This window comes from Protobothrops mucrosquamatus, unplaced genomic scaffold (genome assembly GCF_001527695.2).
Source record: "Protobothrops mucrosquamatus isolate PMUCROS unplaced genomic scaffold, P.Mucros_1.0 scaffold3560, whole genome shotgun sequence".
In the NCBI taxonomy this organism is placed as follows: Eukaryota; Metazoa; Chordata; class Lepidosauria; order Squamata; family Viperidae; genus Protobothrops; species Protobothrops mucrosquamatus.
This window is the reverse complement of record NW_015389527.1, coordinates 204,654-222,268: the sequence shown is the minus strand read 5'-3', so window position 1 is coordinate 222,268 and position 17,615 is coordinate 204,654. Positions and strand designations below refer to the sequence as shown.

The 17,615-nt window shown below is 43.5% G+C and overlaps 1 protein-coding gene across 1 annotated transcript in view; it reads left to right on the top strand.

The window, feature by feature from the left end:
• Positions 1-1,054: 1,054 nt before the first annotated feature.
• TENM4 (teneurin transmembrane protein 4) overlaps positions 1,055-17,615 on the top strand; it is a 205,069-nt gene continuing 188,508 nt past the window's right edge. The window contains exons 1-2 of the mRNA XM_015827197.1: positions 1,055-1,277; positions 7,822-8,091. Coding sequence (XP_015682683.1) covers positions 1,055-1,277; positions 7,822-8,091 — 493 coding nt within the window. The remainder of the gene's footprint in view (positions 1,278-7,821; positions 8,092-17,615) is intronic.

The following is a 17,615-nucleotide window of genomic DNA, read 5'->3' as shown; positions in this document are numbered from 1 at the left end:
ATTTTATCAGTCGGTCACGCTCAGACAATCCTAAAGCAAAGAGTTTATGAGGATCTGATGTTTAGTTTTGCCATTTTTTCCTTGGTCCTTCTTAGAGTAGAACTTAAAGTTTCTTTCTTCATGCATGACCATCTTGCTGAGACTAGATATTGTTTCTATGCCCAGGCTTATAAACATTTTAAGCGCTAGTAATCCGAATTTGCTGTTCCTAGCCCACAACCTTTAAACTCTGATTTTTAAGGTGTAAATCAATGTTTCTCAAACTTGGCAACTTTTAACATGTGTCTAGTGCAGGGGTAGGCAACCTTGGCTCTTTTATGACTCGTGGACTTCAACTCCCAGAATTCCGGAGCCAGTGTGCCTGGCTGAGGAATTCTGGGAGTTGAAGTCCACGAGTCATAAAAGGGCCAAGTGTGAAGACCCCTGCTCTAGAACAGGGGTCTCAGAACTTGGCAACTTTAAGACTTGTGGACTTCAATTCCCAGAATTCCTCAGCCAGCTTTATACTGGGCATGGTTTCGGCATGATGCATCCGGCCCGTGGGCCGGCAGTTTGACACCCCTGTTTTAGAGAGTCCTTGAGGCCACCTGGAGGTTTATCTGTGTCCTCAGGGTCACCTGAGTGGTACAAATGGGTGTGGAGCCTTCTTGGAACTGCTGAAAGGGCTGTGTTGTTAGAGCTGCAGAACCATCCTGCAGAAAGCACAGCTCCACACACACAATCTTTTCAGCAGTTCCAAGAAGACTCCCCACCCATTTGCACCACTCAGGTGACCCTGAACGACTCTTTAAAAGAATGCAAATGACCAGCTGTCTGCAGGGAGTATAAATCCTCCCCACCATTCAGTCAGAACCTGAGGAAGCTTCTTGTATGAGAAGCGAGACGTCTTCAAAAAAAAAAAGCAAGGAAGTCCAGTTGCCTCCTGAAGAATCTTAGATGCATTATGTTTGCTACAACACCGGCCTAAGCTGTGACTTCCCTTTTCCAGGACATTTTGATCAGATTGCCTCCCGGATCCCGTTTTGTTGACGTGGAAGAGACCGACCAAAGGGCCATGGATGTGAAAGACAGGAAGCCATACCGTTCTTTGACCAAACGCTGCGATGCTGAACGCCGCTACACCAGCTCCTCCGCAGAGAGCGAGGACAGCAAAATCCCTCAGAAGTCGTACAGCTCCAGCGAGACTCTGAAAGCTTATGACCAGGATTCCAGAATGATCTATGGCAATCGGGTTAAAGACATGGTACCCCAAGAAGCAGACGAGTACTGTCGAACAGGTAGGTAGGAGCTACTCAAACCAATAAAGTAGCCTTTTTTTTAAATATCCAGGCTGTGGCTTGTCTGATTAAGAAGATTAAACAAGCCACCATTGTGAGGCTCCCCAAATCTAGAAAGACGTGCAGAGTTACTTCTTAGCAGTTCCCTTAACTGTTCCTCACCTATGGACAGAAATCTCGCCAAACTAAAGCAACTACTTGCTTCGTTAAAAAGATATAGATAGTCCTCAACTTAACAACAGTTCACTTAGTAACCCGGCACTGAAAAAAGCAATTTATGACCATTTTTCACACTTACGACCGTTGCAGCATCCCCAAGGTTCATGTGATTTTTTAATAAAGTTTTTATTAATTTTGCGAATATGATTCTTGCCACTGTTATCACATGTATATACATGTGATATACTTTGTTTATCAATCTTTTCTGGCATTATACCTAATTTTAAAAAGTTCAGGTTTAAAATCTACATGTTTTCCCAACATCTTTTCTAGCCAAGTATGTATTTTTGTCTAATACCTTTTTACTTAAACACATGTCCACCATACATGCTAATATGTACCTGACTTGTGTTTACATTTCCAACATCTCTCTGACATATTTTTAAACATTTTTGCTAATCTTGCTGGTGGCAAGCGCCATCTATAAAACATTTTATATAAATTTTCTTTGTAAGAAGTTGGCATTGTCAGTTTATAATTTCTTTCCCACAAGTTTTTGTCATTTTTCTAAATCTATATTATATCCAAAATTCTTTGCCCATGTTATCATTGTTTCTTTAACTTGTTTGTTTTCCATTTTCAACTTCAATAAAAAGTTATAGATTTTCTTAATTAATTTCTCATCAGAGGTTAATCATGTCTGATCAAACAAAGTCTGTTCTTTATAAAATCCGTACAGTTTAACATCTTTTATCGTATCTGACTTGCAGGATAGATCAATACCCTGATTTTCCCTCTCTTGTTTAGATTTTAAATTTCCCACGGCCACGTGGTTTATATTTGGATGGTGACAACTCACGTTTATGACGGTTGCGGTGTCCTGGAGACATGTGATCCCCTTTTGCGACCTTCTGACAATGGGGAAACCAGATTCACTTAACGATCGTGTTACTGATTTAACAACTGCAGTGATTCACCGAACACACGTGGCAAGAAAAGTCATAAAAATGGGGCAAAACTCACTTAATATCTGCCTCACGTAGCAACAGAAATTTGGGACTGAGTTGTGGTTGTAAGTCAAAAACTACCTGTATTTGTATAGGGCAGGGGTAGGCAACCTTGGCTCTTTTGTGACTCGTGGACTTCAACTCCCAGAATTCCTCAGCCAGCGTGGCTCAGCTTGGAAACCTCTCCCTTTCCCCTCAGCGTGGTTGGCTCAGGAATTCTGGGAGTTGAAGTCCACGAGTCATAAAAGAGCCAAGGTTGCCTAATCCTGGACTATAGGTACAGAAAAGTAATAAAAACGTTTTGGGAAGAGAGAGGCAGAGACAGACAGACAATTTAGTGAAGACAGCTGCTGCCATCTAGGTGTGAGAGATTGTGAAAAGATAGTGAAGGAAACAGGAAATTCAAAGGAACGAGAGAGGATAGAGGATTTATCTCCTAAACAGCAACTCAAACTTCAGTGGCGGATGCTGGAAATCCCAGGACAGAGAGACATAGATTTTTCTAGAGGGACTTTGTCTTAATGAACACGTTAAAAAAAAGAAGAAGAAGGAGGAGGAGGAGGAGGAGGAGGAGGAGGAGGAGGAGGAGGAGGCTGGCACTTCCTATTGAAGTTTCCACAATTCTGAACTTTTTCCTCTAAATTATTTATTTATTTATTACCCGCCTTTATTATTCTTACAAACAACTCAAGGCGGGGAACATGTCTAACATATCTTCCTCCTGTTTTTGCCACAACAACCCTGTGTGAGAGAGGGTCTGGCCCAAAGTCACCCAGCTGGCTTTCATGCCTAAGGCAGGACTAGAACTCACTGTCTCCTGGTGATTGGCCCAAAGTCACCCAGCTGGCTTTCATAACTAAGAAAATTTATTTATCTTTGTGTGAACTCTAGGGAGGGGCTTATCTACACCATTTACTCATATTAAATTCCAGATCCTCTGTGAGTAAGATGTGCGGTCTCTAAATTTGACAAAGAAAGAAGGAAGGAAGGAAGGAAGGAAGGAAGAAAGGAAGGAAGGAAGGAAGGAAGGAAGGAAGGAAGGAAGGAAGGAAAGAAAAAGAAAAGCAATCTTCTGTAAGTAAGATATGTGGTCTCTAAATTTGACAAAGAAAGAAAGAGATAGAAAGAAAGAAAAAAGAAAAGAAAAGAAAAATAAATACAGGCAGTCCTCAACTAATGACCATAACTGAGCGTGGAATTACAGTTGTTAAACAGGTCCTCATGCCGGTTGTTAAGCAGGTCCTCACATGACCATATGCGATTTCACCACCTTTTGGGGGGGGTGGGGTTCGTGTGTCATTAAGCAAACACCAACGTCATTAAGTGAACCCATTGTTCACAATGGGCGGGTTTTGCCAGAAACCGGAAGTAAAACTAATTTCTATTCCTTGGCTGTATGTTGTAGAACAAGATTCTCCAAACTTGGTAACTTTAAGACCTGTGGATTTCAACTCCCAGAATTCCTAGCCAGTATAAAGCTGGCTGAGGAATTCTGGGAATTGAAGTCCACAAGTCTTAAAGTTGCCAGGTTCTGAGGGGGTCTTCAGACTTGGCCCTTTTATGACTTGTGGACTTCAACTCCCAGAATTCCTCAGCCAGGCACACTGGCTGAGGAATTCTGGGAGTTGAAGTCCACAAGTCATGAAGGGGCCATAGTTCCCCCATGCTGGCTGAGGAATTCTGGGAGTTGAAGTCCACAAGTCATGAAGGGGCCATAGTTCCCCCATGCTGGCTGAGGAATTCTGGGAGTTGAAGTTGCCACGTTCAGAGACCCCTGTTCTAGAGCAATGTGGTCTTCTGATTAATGTACTGGATCAGCCTCAGGAAGGCCTAAGATCAAGTCCATTATCAGTCATGGAAATCCATTGGCTTATCTGAGACCAATCTCCTCAACCCAGCCTATCTCATAAGAGTGTTATGGGCTTTGGAGTGCGGAAATGACACCATGACGGGCAAGTTCTCATTGTGGGTTATTGTACATGCCATTGCTCCTCCCGTGGCCTGAACAATGCAGCGGTAAAAATTTTGATCAAATAAAAACATGAAGTTTCCAGAGGGAGGGAGATTAATTCTAGCTGAAGCGCCATGTCTGCTTTTCAGATAATTCAGTTTTTTATACGTTCAGCTGGCTGTCCAAACCTATGCTCAGCCATGAGGTGATGAATTGAAAATAGCTGTTTGTTTTTAACAAGAGCCAGAAATATTACCTGCATTAGTTGGTTTTCGGCTTGCTTGTTGTGTTCTCCACAACAGATTGGAACAATTGGCAATCTGGTTTAGTTAATTAAACGGGTGGATGATTCACCCACACCTTCCTACCTCTTCTGTACTAGCTATAGTTTCCAAAAGCCAGGGCTTTTAAAGAGTCGCTTTTCCACCGCCTTGAGTTTGGACCGGTGCGGGGGTAGTTTGGGATCCTGGCGGGGAAATCTTTTTTCTACGTTCATTTTACACCCTCCCCGATAAAGGCCAAACCCTCCCCGATAAAGGCCACGCCGGCCGGGCCTTTTTCCACGGCCTTGCGGCAAGGCGGCGCAAGGCCGTCTTTAAAAGCCCTGCCAAAAGCTGATTGGCATATTGTATGTGTGAATGTGTGTTTTGGATCAACCCCCTTTTTCTACCTTCAGCAATATAATATCTCCTTCAACAGTATAATATTTATAGCTCGGGGCTGAACTCAAGAGTCCCTGATGCTCTTTAAGCTTGATGGCAAGCCGCTAGTATATAAATATAAGAGAAAAGTCGTCTCCTGTGTAGCACTGATGATGTTACCAAGTTTGGTAATGAAACGTCTGCAAGAAAGTAATCAAGCTCAGAGAGCACCAAGGATCCCACAGTTGTCCTCCTCCTCCTCCTCCTCCTCCTCCTCCACAAACCTCACTCCCTTCCAGCAGTGATTATTTCCTGGCCGTAGCCCTTGGTTAGTTAGTTGGGACCTCTGAATCATTTTATTGGTGTCTGATTCTAACCTTCCACACACCCTTCCGAGTTACTGCTATAAGAGGGACAGGCAGTAGTGGAATTCAAATACCTGAACAACCGGGTCTCTTATTCGATGCAGGCCTGGGCCTCCGAGGCCTAGAACGGACCTCCGGAAGTGCCATCCACACACTTCCGATGGGCCATTCTAGGCCTGGGAGGCCTCCTCCAGGCCTCTGAGGCCTAGAACAGACTTCCGGAAGTGGCATCCACGCACTTCTGGTGGGCCATTCTAGGCCCAGGAGGCCTCTTCCATGCCTCCAAGGCCTAGAACGGACTTCCGGAAGTGGCATCCATGCACTTCCAGCAGGCCGTTCTAGGCCTGGGAGGCCTTCTCCAGGCCTCCGAGGCCTAGACTGGACTTCTGGAAGCCAGCTGGTTCTCCGAATGCAGCAAAATTTAGCTATCTGTTCTACTGAACCAGTGCGAACCAGCTGAATCTCACCACTGTATACAGGTAGTCCTCTACTTACGACCACAACCGAGCCCATAATTTCCACCGCTAAGTGAAACATTCGTTAAGTGTGCTTCCCCCCCTCCCTTTACAACCTTTCTGGCCACAGTTGTTAAGTGAATCACGGCAGTTGTTAAGTAAGGAACACGGCGGGTAAGCGAATCTGACTTTCCCCATTGACTTTGCTTGTCAGAAAGTCGCAAAAAGGAGATCACGTGAACCTCGGGGCACTGCAACCGTTGTAAATAGTGACCGAATTTTGATCAGGTGACGATAGGGATGCCGGAACCCGTTGTGTGAAAAAAACAGGCATAAGTCACATTTTTCCCTTTGTAACTTTGAACCCTTACTAAACAAATGGCTGTAAACTGACGATTAGCTGCATGTACCTTTAAATAAATAAATAAATAAATAAATGACTAAATAAATAAGATTTATTTAAAAAAACAAATAAATAATGACATTTTCCTTTTTTTAATCAAAATGGCTGGGTTTACAAGTGTCCATGTTTAGAGGGACTGTGGATGGAGAACGCATCGCTTAAGCCAACGGGCACTTGATCAGTTCAACTTCAGCCAATCTGCACATTTGAGTCATTCTCGTTCTTCTTGCAATTAAATATCGCAAAAAATGGGAAACGTGAACTTCTGCGCCATCTCTGATTACAGATGATCGCCTAATCCCAAAGGTGCTTTTTTTCAGGAGGCAACTGGACTTCCTTGTTTTTTCTTTGAAGACGTTTTGCTTCTCATCCAAGAGGCTTCTTCAGCTGTGACTGGATGGAGGGGAATGGAAGGATTTATACTCCTTGCAGACAGCTGGTCATTTGCATTCTTTCAGAGAATCGTTGAGGCCACTTGGAGGTTTTTGCTTTTGAAGACAGCAAAGTCCACATTGTGGACAAAGAGGACCGCTGGTTTGAAAGAGGGGTCAAAGAGGCCATCTGTGTCCAAGTTGAACAGCCCTCTCTCAACAAAGGGGGAGGGATACGACACCACCTATCTCCAGTCTACAACACAGTTCTTTTAGGCACTTCCAAGAAGTTCCAAGAAGTGTGGAGCCTTCAGTTCCAAGAAGGCTCCACACCCATTTGCACCACTCAGGTGACCCTGAGGACACAGATAAACCTCCAGGTGGATAAACCTCAACGACTCTCTAAAACAGACATGTCAAACACAAGGCCCTGTGGGCCGGATGCAGCCCACGAAGTGGTTTCATGTGGCCCGCGAAGCCATCCTGGAAACAGTGAGGGAATGGACCCCGCTGCCTTGGGCCTGGCCCAGGCCGGCCGGGAGCCAATGTACAATTTTGTGGTGGCCATCTATGCTGAAACGCATTCAGTCTTAGCTCCACAAGGCCGTCTGGAAACAGCGAAGAACCAGCCCCTGCCTTGTCGGCTCCGCCCCCTGGGTGCATGCTGGGGAGGTGTCACCCTTTGTGAGGAATGAAGAAATGCACCATGCATTGGCGCTTGCCCTGGTCCCCCCCCTTCTGCCAAAGACCCTCAGATCTGTCCCACTCCTGCCCAGGCCCCCACAGGCACCCTTGATGCGAATGATGTAGAGCTGGCCACGCCCACCCAGTAGGCCACACCCACTCCATCCATGCCCACCTAGTAGGCTGCACCCACCCTGGCCACACCCACCTGGCCCCCAAGGGCAACCGCAGTGCTGATGCGGCCCTCAATGAAATTGTGTTTGACACCCCTGCTCTAAAAGAAGGCAAATGACCAGCTGTCTGCAAGGAGTATAAATCCTTCCATTTCCCCACCATTCAGTCAGAACCTGAAGAAGCTTCTTGGATGAGAAGCAAAACATCTTCAAAGAGAAAAAAGAAAGTCCAGTTGCCTCCTGAAAAAGCGTCTTTGGGACAACCGTGACTTGGATGATGGAGAATCTCCATAGACATGATCACCTAATGTTCTTCTTCTTGTCCTCCTATCCAGGAACCAACTTTTCTTTACAAGAACTGGGCTTTGAAGATGTCTCGCCGCCCCACGGGACTTTATACCGGACTGACTTAGGACTGCCCCACGGCAGCTACTCCATCAGCGCTGGCTCCGACGCCGATACGGAAACGGACGCCATCATGTCTCCAGAACACCCGGTGCGGTTGTGGGCCCGCAGCACCAAGTCCGGCCGTAGCTCCTGTTTATCCAGCAGAGCCAACTCCAACCTTACCTTGACCGATACAGAACATGACAACACAGAAACAGGTAAGAAAAAGTGTCAGCTGGATTCCGTTGTGTGTTTTTTTTGCAATGTTCTCTCAAGGGAGTCCTCAGCAGGAGTCCAAAAAGTCAAGATGGTGGCTGCCATCCCACAGTTGCAGTCATCCCTTTGACTTTTTTTCATGAGGGACGCCCTGCTTTTGACCCATTTCTGTTCCTTTTGTGTCTTTGCGTGCGGTGTGTGCGTGAGTGGTTCAGGTGTTCGGTTATACCTCTGGCACATTTGATGTGAGTTGCGAGAAAACGGAGGAAGAAAAGTCATAATTCTCATCAAAAATGGCACATCCCGGTTAGAGAAAATAACTAAAAACATAGATTTTTAAGCCAGAATTGTTTTTGTTAGGCATAATAGTAGGAAACCATGAGAAAGAATGTATGAACTTAATTTTACACGTATTAACTGCAGCAAGAATAGTAGTATATTGGAAAAATGAAAATCTGCCAACGGAGGGAGAATGAATTAAGAAAATTTTAGATGGTGCAGAAATGGACAGATTGACAATGAAGATAAAAGAGAAAGAAGATTCAGTATACTTTAGAAGATGGGATAATTTTTATCAATGGCTAGAAAAATGAGTTAGAGAGAAAGGAACGTGATATGTACTATGTAACATTAAATAGGTATTAGTAAGAAGAAGACTATCGGGTCAAGAGAAGATTTAAGAAATATATTATTAACTAACATACTGATTATGAAAATATAGAAACTAATTATTACTGATTGTTTTTTAAATACATGAATCCAGACAACATGCTGTTTGCTAAATACTTGTTGTTGTTGTTAGTTGCGAAGTCGTGTCCGACCCATCGCGACCCCATGGACAACATTCCTCCAGGCCTTCCTGTCCTCTACCATCTTCTGGAGTCCATTTAAGCTCACACCTACTGCTTCAGTGACTCCATCCAGCCACCTCCTTCTCTGTCGTCCCCTTCTTCTATTGCCCTCCATCTTTCCCAGCATTAGGCTCTTCTCCAGTGAGTCCTTCCTTCTCATTAGGTGGCCAAAGGACTTGAGTTTCAACTTCAGGATCTGGCCTTCTAAAGAGCAGTCGGGGTTGATCTCCTCTAGGACTGACCGGTTTAATCGCCTTGCAGTCCAGGGGACTTGCAGGAGTCTTCTCTGCTAAATACTAAAGAATGTTATTTTATAAAAAATAATTAATTAAAAATTAATCCTTTTGTATTGTGACCCAAAATATTTACCCGTGAATGGCTGAAAGGCTCATGTTTTGAACTGACCAGAAAAATACTAGTGGTATTAAATGTCCTATGGGCTCAGGGGAAGGTCTATTTAAACAACAGTTTCAAGAAGGATGCTAATAAATTTCTTCTGCTCAAACGTCTCCTTTTCTGTTGTTCCCGGCCTTTATCTCTGAATAGATATTTCTCTTTTCAAATGATGTTCTACCGAGTTTCCAAAATGCATTCTGATTGACTCCCACTGTCTGTGTAAATAGATCTGCTGGCTCTCTAAAGGGACAGAGGTGACACACACAGACATAAGCAAGTGCGCACTTTGAGCCATTCATCTTTTTATGAAAAACTTGAAGGTCACTTCATCCTTGTTGTTTCCGCCGCAGAGTTGTCTTGCAGTTGTGGAGAGAGTGCTGGAACGTTAGGTCATCAATTCTTTAGGACATAAAGAGTGAAGTTAATACACAATGGCATCCGGTCTATTCCTTAATAAAAATGTTGTGTGTCGGCCACTCTGAAAAGGCCAGGAGACCATCTGGGTGATGCTAAGAGAATATCAGAAGTGATTCACTTCCTCTTACACCTCATAGTTTGATTTTTAGAATAGAGTAGAGTAGAATAGAATAGAATAGAATAGAATAGGAATAAGAGTAGAACAGAACAGAACAGAACAGAACAGAATAGAATAGAATAGAATAGAATAGAATAGAATAGGGACCATGGAGGTCTTCTAGTCCAGCCCCCTGCTCAGGCAGGAGAACCTATACAATCTCAGACAAGTGACTGTCTAGCCTCTTTTTAAAAATCTCCAGGGATGGAATGCCAACGATTTCTGGAGGCAAGCTGTTCCACTGGTTAATTGTCCTCACTGTCAGGAAGTTTCTCCTTAATTCCAGGTTGCTTCTCTCTTTGGGCAGTTTCTAACCATTGTTTCTCATCCTTCCCTCTGGTGCTTTGGAGAATAATGTGAACCCCTCTTCTTTGTGGCAGCCCCTCAGATACTGGAACACTGCTATCACGTCTCCCCTATTTCTTCTTTTCCTTAGACTAGCCAAACCCCAGTCCCGTAGCCGTTCTTCGTATGTAGTTGCTCTCCTCTGAATTTTTTTTCCAAACTCTCAACATCTTTTTTGTGATATGGGGACCAAAATTGGCTGCAGTATTTCAGGTGTGGTCTTATTAGGGCTTTATAAAGCGGCAATATTCCTTCGGGTGATCTTGATTCTATGCCTCTGTTTATACAACCCGGGATCGCATTAGCTTTTTTTGGTTGCTGATTTTTCTCACAGATAATGGGAGAGAGGCATGCCATGATATCAGGGCGCGAGAAGCAACGGATATGTTTATCGATCAATATTAATTGCTGGGTGTATCGATAGAAATGTATACACTTTAACTCTGGTCAATATGAAGTTTTATCCCGCTGCCATCAAGAGTAGATTTTAATGGGGACCATTAAAGCCCACTTTTCTTCCTGCGCAGGTTAAAATGTCAGCGGTTTTCCTTGGGGTTTCCTCATCCCTTATGCAAAATAAATAATCGGTATTGAGTTCCGGTTCTCTGCATTCCGAGCCCCTCAGACACTTTTATGACTTGGTACTTTCAAGAATCTGGGATTTATGCGTTTGAAGGGGAACATAGAACATAGAAGAATGGGATTGGAAGGGACCTTGGAGGTCCTCTAGTCCAGGGCTTTTCAACCAGTGGTGCGGGTACCACCTGTGGTACATTGGCACCTGGCAGGTGGTACACGAAAATCCTAGAAAAGTGGTAGCAGGGGAGGCGAATGAGCTGAACCGGTGGCAGCACCGCACAAGCATGAGTGAGAGACGGCTGGAGCTGCAGGGCTGTCAGGGCTCAGCGGAAGCGCCAGGATCAGTGCCGCTTTCCAGCTGATCGGCGCTTCTTCGGGGCTGTCAGGGCTCAGTGGAAGCACCAGCTGAAGCGCTTCTTTGGGACTGTCAGGGCTCAGTGGAAGTGCCAGGATCAGCGCCAGGCTCCAGCTGGAGTTCAGCACTGATCCTGGCGCTTCTGCTGAGCCCAGAAGAAGCGCCGATCATCTGGAATGTTGCAGCATCTCCAGGGTCTTGTGATTTACATTCAGATGCTTGGCAACTGATTCATATTTATGACGGTCACAGTGTCCCACTGAAGTGGCCAAAACCTGCTGCAACCACCCAGCAGACGGGGGGGAATAAAAACCAAACACCCCCCCACCCCCGCTGCCAATCCTCAACAGAAACGCTCACAACAATGGAAACCTCGGACAGGAGGAAGAGTGCGGCCGGGTGGGCAGGCAGGTGTCTTGCTCAGCCGTGGCTTGGGGGGCACTTTTTTCAGTGCCATTGTAACTTTGAACAGTCATTAAGCGAACTGTTGTAAGTCGAGGACTACCTGTACTACCTCTCTTTTTTGGGGTCAAGTTTTTGACACCTTGCTAGGCGACTGGTGGTACTCGGATATTGCCATATCCTAAAAGTGGTACAATGGCTGAAAAGGTTGAAAAGCCCTGCTCTAGTCCAACCCGCCTGCTCAACCTATTCCATTCCAGACAAATGACTGTCCAATGTCTTCTTGAAAACCTCCAGTGATGGAGCACCCACAACTTCTGGAGGCAACCTATTCCACTGATTTAATTGTTCTCCTGTCAGGAATTCCTCCTCAGTTCCAGGTTGCTTCTCTCCTTGATTTGTTTCCATCTGTTGCTCCTTGTCCTGCCTTCAGGCACTTTGGAGAATAGCTTGACTCCTTCTTCTTTGTGGCAGACCCTCAAATATAGGAACACTGCTATCATATCACCCATAATCCTTCTCTTCTTTACTCTAGACATACCCAATTCCCACAACCGTTCTTCGATATGTTTTAGCCTCCAGTCCCTTAATCATCTGTGTTGTTCTCTCTGCGTTCTTAGATTCTCTGTTGTTGCTGCCTATTTCTTCACAATATCTGATGTATTCCGCTCACTCATTTACATCACAATGATTGGGAACTGAATTCCTGGATTGACTCTGTCAGCAGATTTGCCCCTGAAAAGTTGAATCTGGAGACATCTGGTTGATTGAACGTATTTCCTCCAAAGTGATTCCATAATTCCAGATATTTTCCAGAGAAATGGTGGCTGTAACCCACATTGCTTTCGATTCCACAAACCAAATGCCAAATAATAAATGGATAGCCATTATTATCTATTCACCTGTCTCATTCTGTTTCAAAGATGTCCCTGTGTTTAGCTGGCAGTCAACACTACAAGTTGTCCTCCACTTACGACGGGCCGCCTCGCCACTGTTTGAAGTTACCATGGACCCCAATGAAGCAAAGAAAAAAATGGGCAATCACTTGTCTGAAATGGTATAGGATCTCCTGCTCGAGCAGGGGGCTGGACTAGAAGACCTCCAAGGTCCCTTCTAGCTCTATTCTGATTCATTTCTGAAAAATTCTTATGGACAGATCCATTTTCCCCTTCATTCTCAGAGAGAAAGGTGACTTTTTCAGTGCTGTCGCTCGTCACCGTGAAGGGGACACATTGCCCTACAAAAATTACCCCCCCCTCATTTATTTGCTCGCCCATTTTGAAGCCCCATTTCCACCCAGTCTTAATCACTGCTATCTTGCAGCAATAAAATCCCCTAGAGTTCACCTTTTGGTTTTCTGCCCGTGAAAATCAAACAAATAAAATTTCATAGTGTGCTTGTGCACTGCGTGAGGGACTTGATCCCCTTGTTCTTTGCTGAATCCTCCATCAATCAACTTATGAGATTGAGCATCAGGTGATAAAAGGCCGAGAAATTGCATCAGAGCGACAAAGGCTTTTCAAATTTGTGACTCTTCATTCTGTTGTCATGGCTCAAGGGAGCGTAATCTGTGTGTAAACACAACACTAATCGTCTGGTGGAACCCAGTTCTGCCTTTCAGCTGTGTCTGAAAGCCCTCAGTGTGGTTTAGGGCTAAAATTTAAAGCAGGTTGGGATTTTGAAGACCCTCCACACTCTTTAAAATCATTACCTGTAGTCCTTGATTTACAAACATTCGTTTAACGACTGTTTGAAGTGATAACAGCACTGGAAAAAAAGGGTCTTAGGGCTGTTTTTCCAACGTACAACACTGCAGCATCCCCTTGGTCACATGATCAAAATTCAAACGCTTGGCAGCTGGCATGTACTTAGGACGGTTGCAGCGTCCCGGATTTATGCGATCCCCTTTTGCGAACTTCTGACCAGCAAAGTCAACGGGGGAAGCCAGGTTCATCAAGGAGAGAAGCAACTTAGAACTAAGGAGAAACTTCCTGACAGTGAGAACAATTAACCAGTGGAACAACCTGCCTCCAGAAGCGGTGAATGCTCCAACACTGGAAGTTTTTAAGAAGAGACTGGACAGCCATTTGTCTGAAATGGAGGCTGAAACATATAAGGAAAGGCTGCTGGAATTGGGTATGTCTAGTTTAATGAAGAGAAGGACGAGGGGGGACATGATAGCAGTGTTCCAATATCTCAGGGGCTGGCCCAAAGAAGAGGGAGTCAAGCTATTTTCCAAGGTGCCTGAAGGCAGGACAAGAAGCAACGGATGGAAACGAATCAAGGAGAGAAGCAACCTAGAACTAAAGAGAAACTTCCCGACAGTTAGAACAATTAACCAGTGGAACTACCTGCCTCCAGAAGCGGTGAATGCTCCAACACTGGAAGTTTTTAAGAAAAGACTGGATAGCCATTTGCCTGAAATGGTATAGGGTTTCCTGCCTGAGCAGAGGGTTGGACTCGATGACCTCCAAGGTCCCTTCCAACTTTATTATTATTATTATTATTATTATTATTATTATTATTATTATTATTATTATTATTACAAGCTCCAGTTGCCTTTTGAAAAAGCACCTTTGGGTTAGAAGAGATAAAGGAAAAGAAATCCAGTTTTACGACCTTATTTGAAGGTACTAAAGAACAAGATTGTGAAGAACTGGACAGACATTTGTCCGAAATGGTATAGGGTTTCCTGCCTGAGCAGGGGGTTGGACTAGATGACCTCCAAGGTCCCTTCCAACTTTACTATTATTATTATTATTATTATTATTATTATTATTATTATTATTATTATTATTATTATTATTATTATTATTAAGCAGGAGAAAGGAATATAAAGTTAGTCTATTTGATCAAGGTTAAAAGAGATAGGTTGTTATCTTGAATAATCCTTAATGGATTTTTGCTTATCGGGACTGAACAAAGAAGCTTTAAAGATTTATTGGCAGATAAGAGATAGAAGTTGCTAGGTTACTAAAATTGTTTATACTTTTTTTCACGAGGAAGGGAAAGTCACTTCTTCGTAGGTAGTCCTCGACTTACGACCACAACTGAGCCCAAAAAATTATGTTGCTAAGTGAGACGTTTGCTCAGTGAGTTTTGCCCCACTTTGCAATTTTTCTTGCCACAGTGGTTTTCATTTAGTGATGTGAATAATTTAATCGTTGTGATTGAATCAATTCAATCAACAATTCACTTAGACCGAAGGCGAAACTGAAACGAACAGTCTTTCAGTGTTTTCCCCTAGTGCACTAGGGCCCTGCGACGTTTTGCAGTATTATTATTATTATTATTATTATTATTATTATTATTATTATTATTATTATTATTATTAAATAATAATAATAATAATAATAATAATAATAATGATAAAGTTGGAAGGGACCTTGGAGGTCATCTAGTCCAACCCTCTGCTCAGGCAGGAAACCCTATACCATTTCGGACAAATGGCTGTCCAGTCTCATCTTCAAAACTTCCAGTGTTGGAGCATTCACCGCTTCTGGAGGCAGGTTGTTCCACTGGTTAATTGTTCTAACTGTCAGGAAGTTTCTCCTTAGTTCTAGGTTGCTTCTCTCCTTGATTAGTTTCCATCCGTTGCTCCTTGTCCTGCCTTCAGGCGCTTTGGAAAATAGCTTGACTCCCTCTTCTTTGGGGCAACCCCTGAGATATTGGATCACTGCTATCCTGTCCCCCCTCATCCTTCTCTTCATTAAACTAGACATACCCAATTCCAGCAACCGTTCCTCATATGTTTTAGCCTCCAGTCCCCTAATCATCTTTGTTGCTCTTCTCTGCACTCTTTCTAAAGTCTCAACATCTTTTTTACACCGTGGTGACCAAAACTGGATGCAGGATTCCAAACCAGCATCCAAATTTTGATCACGTGACCATGGGGATGCTGCAATGGTCATGAGTGTGAAAAACGCTCGTAAGTCCCTTTTTTCAGTACCATTGTAAGTTTGAACGGTCACTAAATGAACTGTTATAACTTGAGGACGGCCGGTATATATAGTATTTCTTTTCCTTTTTTTTCCTAGCTATAATTTTTATTCTTTCTTTCTTTTCTATTTTTTTTTCTTTTCTGCACTTTCTATTTTTCTTCTATCCTTTCTTCACTTCACATCTCCTTAATTGTAATTTATGAATAAAATTACTATTAATAAAAGGAAAGCTACAGTATTTGCTCTCTTTCTGTGTTCTCGGTGTTTCTGAAATCAAATTATCTGTGCCAGACTCGTTGTAAATGAGTTTTATTTCCCTTTGGTCTTTAATTATATTATACAACAACTTATAAAAATTTTTTGTGTGTGCCAGTTTGAAAAATTAAAGGCAGAGAGCAAGTTTAGCATGTGTGCAGTGTATTTCTAAGAATAGGGTGGGTTTTTTTTAAGAGGGGAGCAGTAAGTCTCATTCTAGTGACTGTGACTCTTAGGATAAAAGGTATAAGGCTGCAGCTACAAAACATTTGATTTTTTAAAATATAATAATAATAATAATAATAATAATAATAATAATAATAACAACAACAACAACAACAACAACAACAACAACAACAACAACAACAACAACAAAGTTGGAAGGCACCTTGGAGGTCATCTGCTCCAACCCCATGCTCAGGCAGGAAACCCTACACCATTTCAGACAAATGGCTGTCCAGTCTCTTCTTAAAAACTTCCAGTGTCGGAGCATTCACCGCTTCTGGAGGCAGGTTGTTCCACTGGTTAATTGTTCTAACTGTCAGGAAGTTTCTCCTTATTTCTAGGTTGCTTCTCTCCTTGATTAGTTTCCACCCGTTGCTTCTTGTCCTGCCTTCAGACGCTTTGGAGAATAGCTTGACTCCCTCTTCTTTGGGGCAGCCCCTGAGATATTGGAAGACTGCTATCATGTCCCCCCTCATCCTTCTCTTCATTAAACTAGACATACCAAATTCCAGCAGTGGTTCCTTATATGTTTTAGCCTCCAGTCCCCTGATCATCTTTGTTGATCTTCTCTGTACTCTTTCTAGAGTCTAGACTTTTTCATAAAACACAATTGCAAACAGTCAAACCATTTTGGAGTTCACCTGAAACTGTCTTTTCAAAGATGAACAGATATCGAAATCCTTCACCGTACTTACAACGGTCAGTTTAGTGACCATTTAAAGTAATGTAATAATGTAATAATGATAAAGTTGGAAGGGACCTTGGAGGTCATCTAGTCCAACCCCCTGCTCAGGCAGGAAACCCTATACCATTTCGGACAAATGGCTGTCCAGTCTCTTCTTAAAAGCTTCCAGTGTTGGAGCATTCACCGCTTCTGGAGGCAGGTTGTTCCACTGGTTAATTGTTCTCACTGTCAGGAAGTTTCTCCTTAGTTCTAGGTTACAACATCACTGAAAAAAATGACTTATGACCGTTTTTCACAGTTACGACCTTTGCAGCATCCCCGTGGATCATGTGATTAAAATTCAGGCGCTTGGCAACTGACTCATATTTATGACGGTCGCAGCGTCCCGGGGGTCACGTGATCACCATTTGCGACCTTCTGACAAGCCAAGTCAACGGGGGAAGCCGGATTCACTTAACAACCGGGTTACTAACTTATCAGCTGCAGTGATTCACTTAACAACGGTGGCAAGAAAGGTCGTAAAATGGGGCAAAACTCACTTCACGAACGTCTCACTTCACCACAGAACTTTTGGGGCTCCGTTGTGGTCGTAAGTTGAGGACTACCTGTATATTGTTAGAGCTTGGAAGGAGGTTTAATCGCTGGCTTATTTTCAGCCGATCTTGGTTAGTGCCTCTTTAGGAACTTTGATTAAATGAAAGAAGCTCTGTTGATCAAATACTGTTAAGAGAGATTGACACTTCGGAGGCTCTGCGTACTTTCAGGAGACGACCTTATCAATATTCCAGAGTTGCCGCAGATTATCGATCCGTGCAGCCTCTTCCGAGGTGATTTGTTAAATATGCTCAACATCAGCACTCTAAACCGGAGAGGTGAGGTCACAATCCTGTAGGTTGTCATTGACCTTTTGAGGTGACC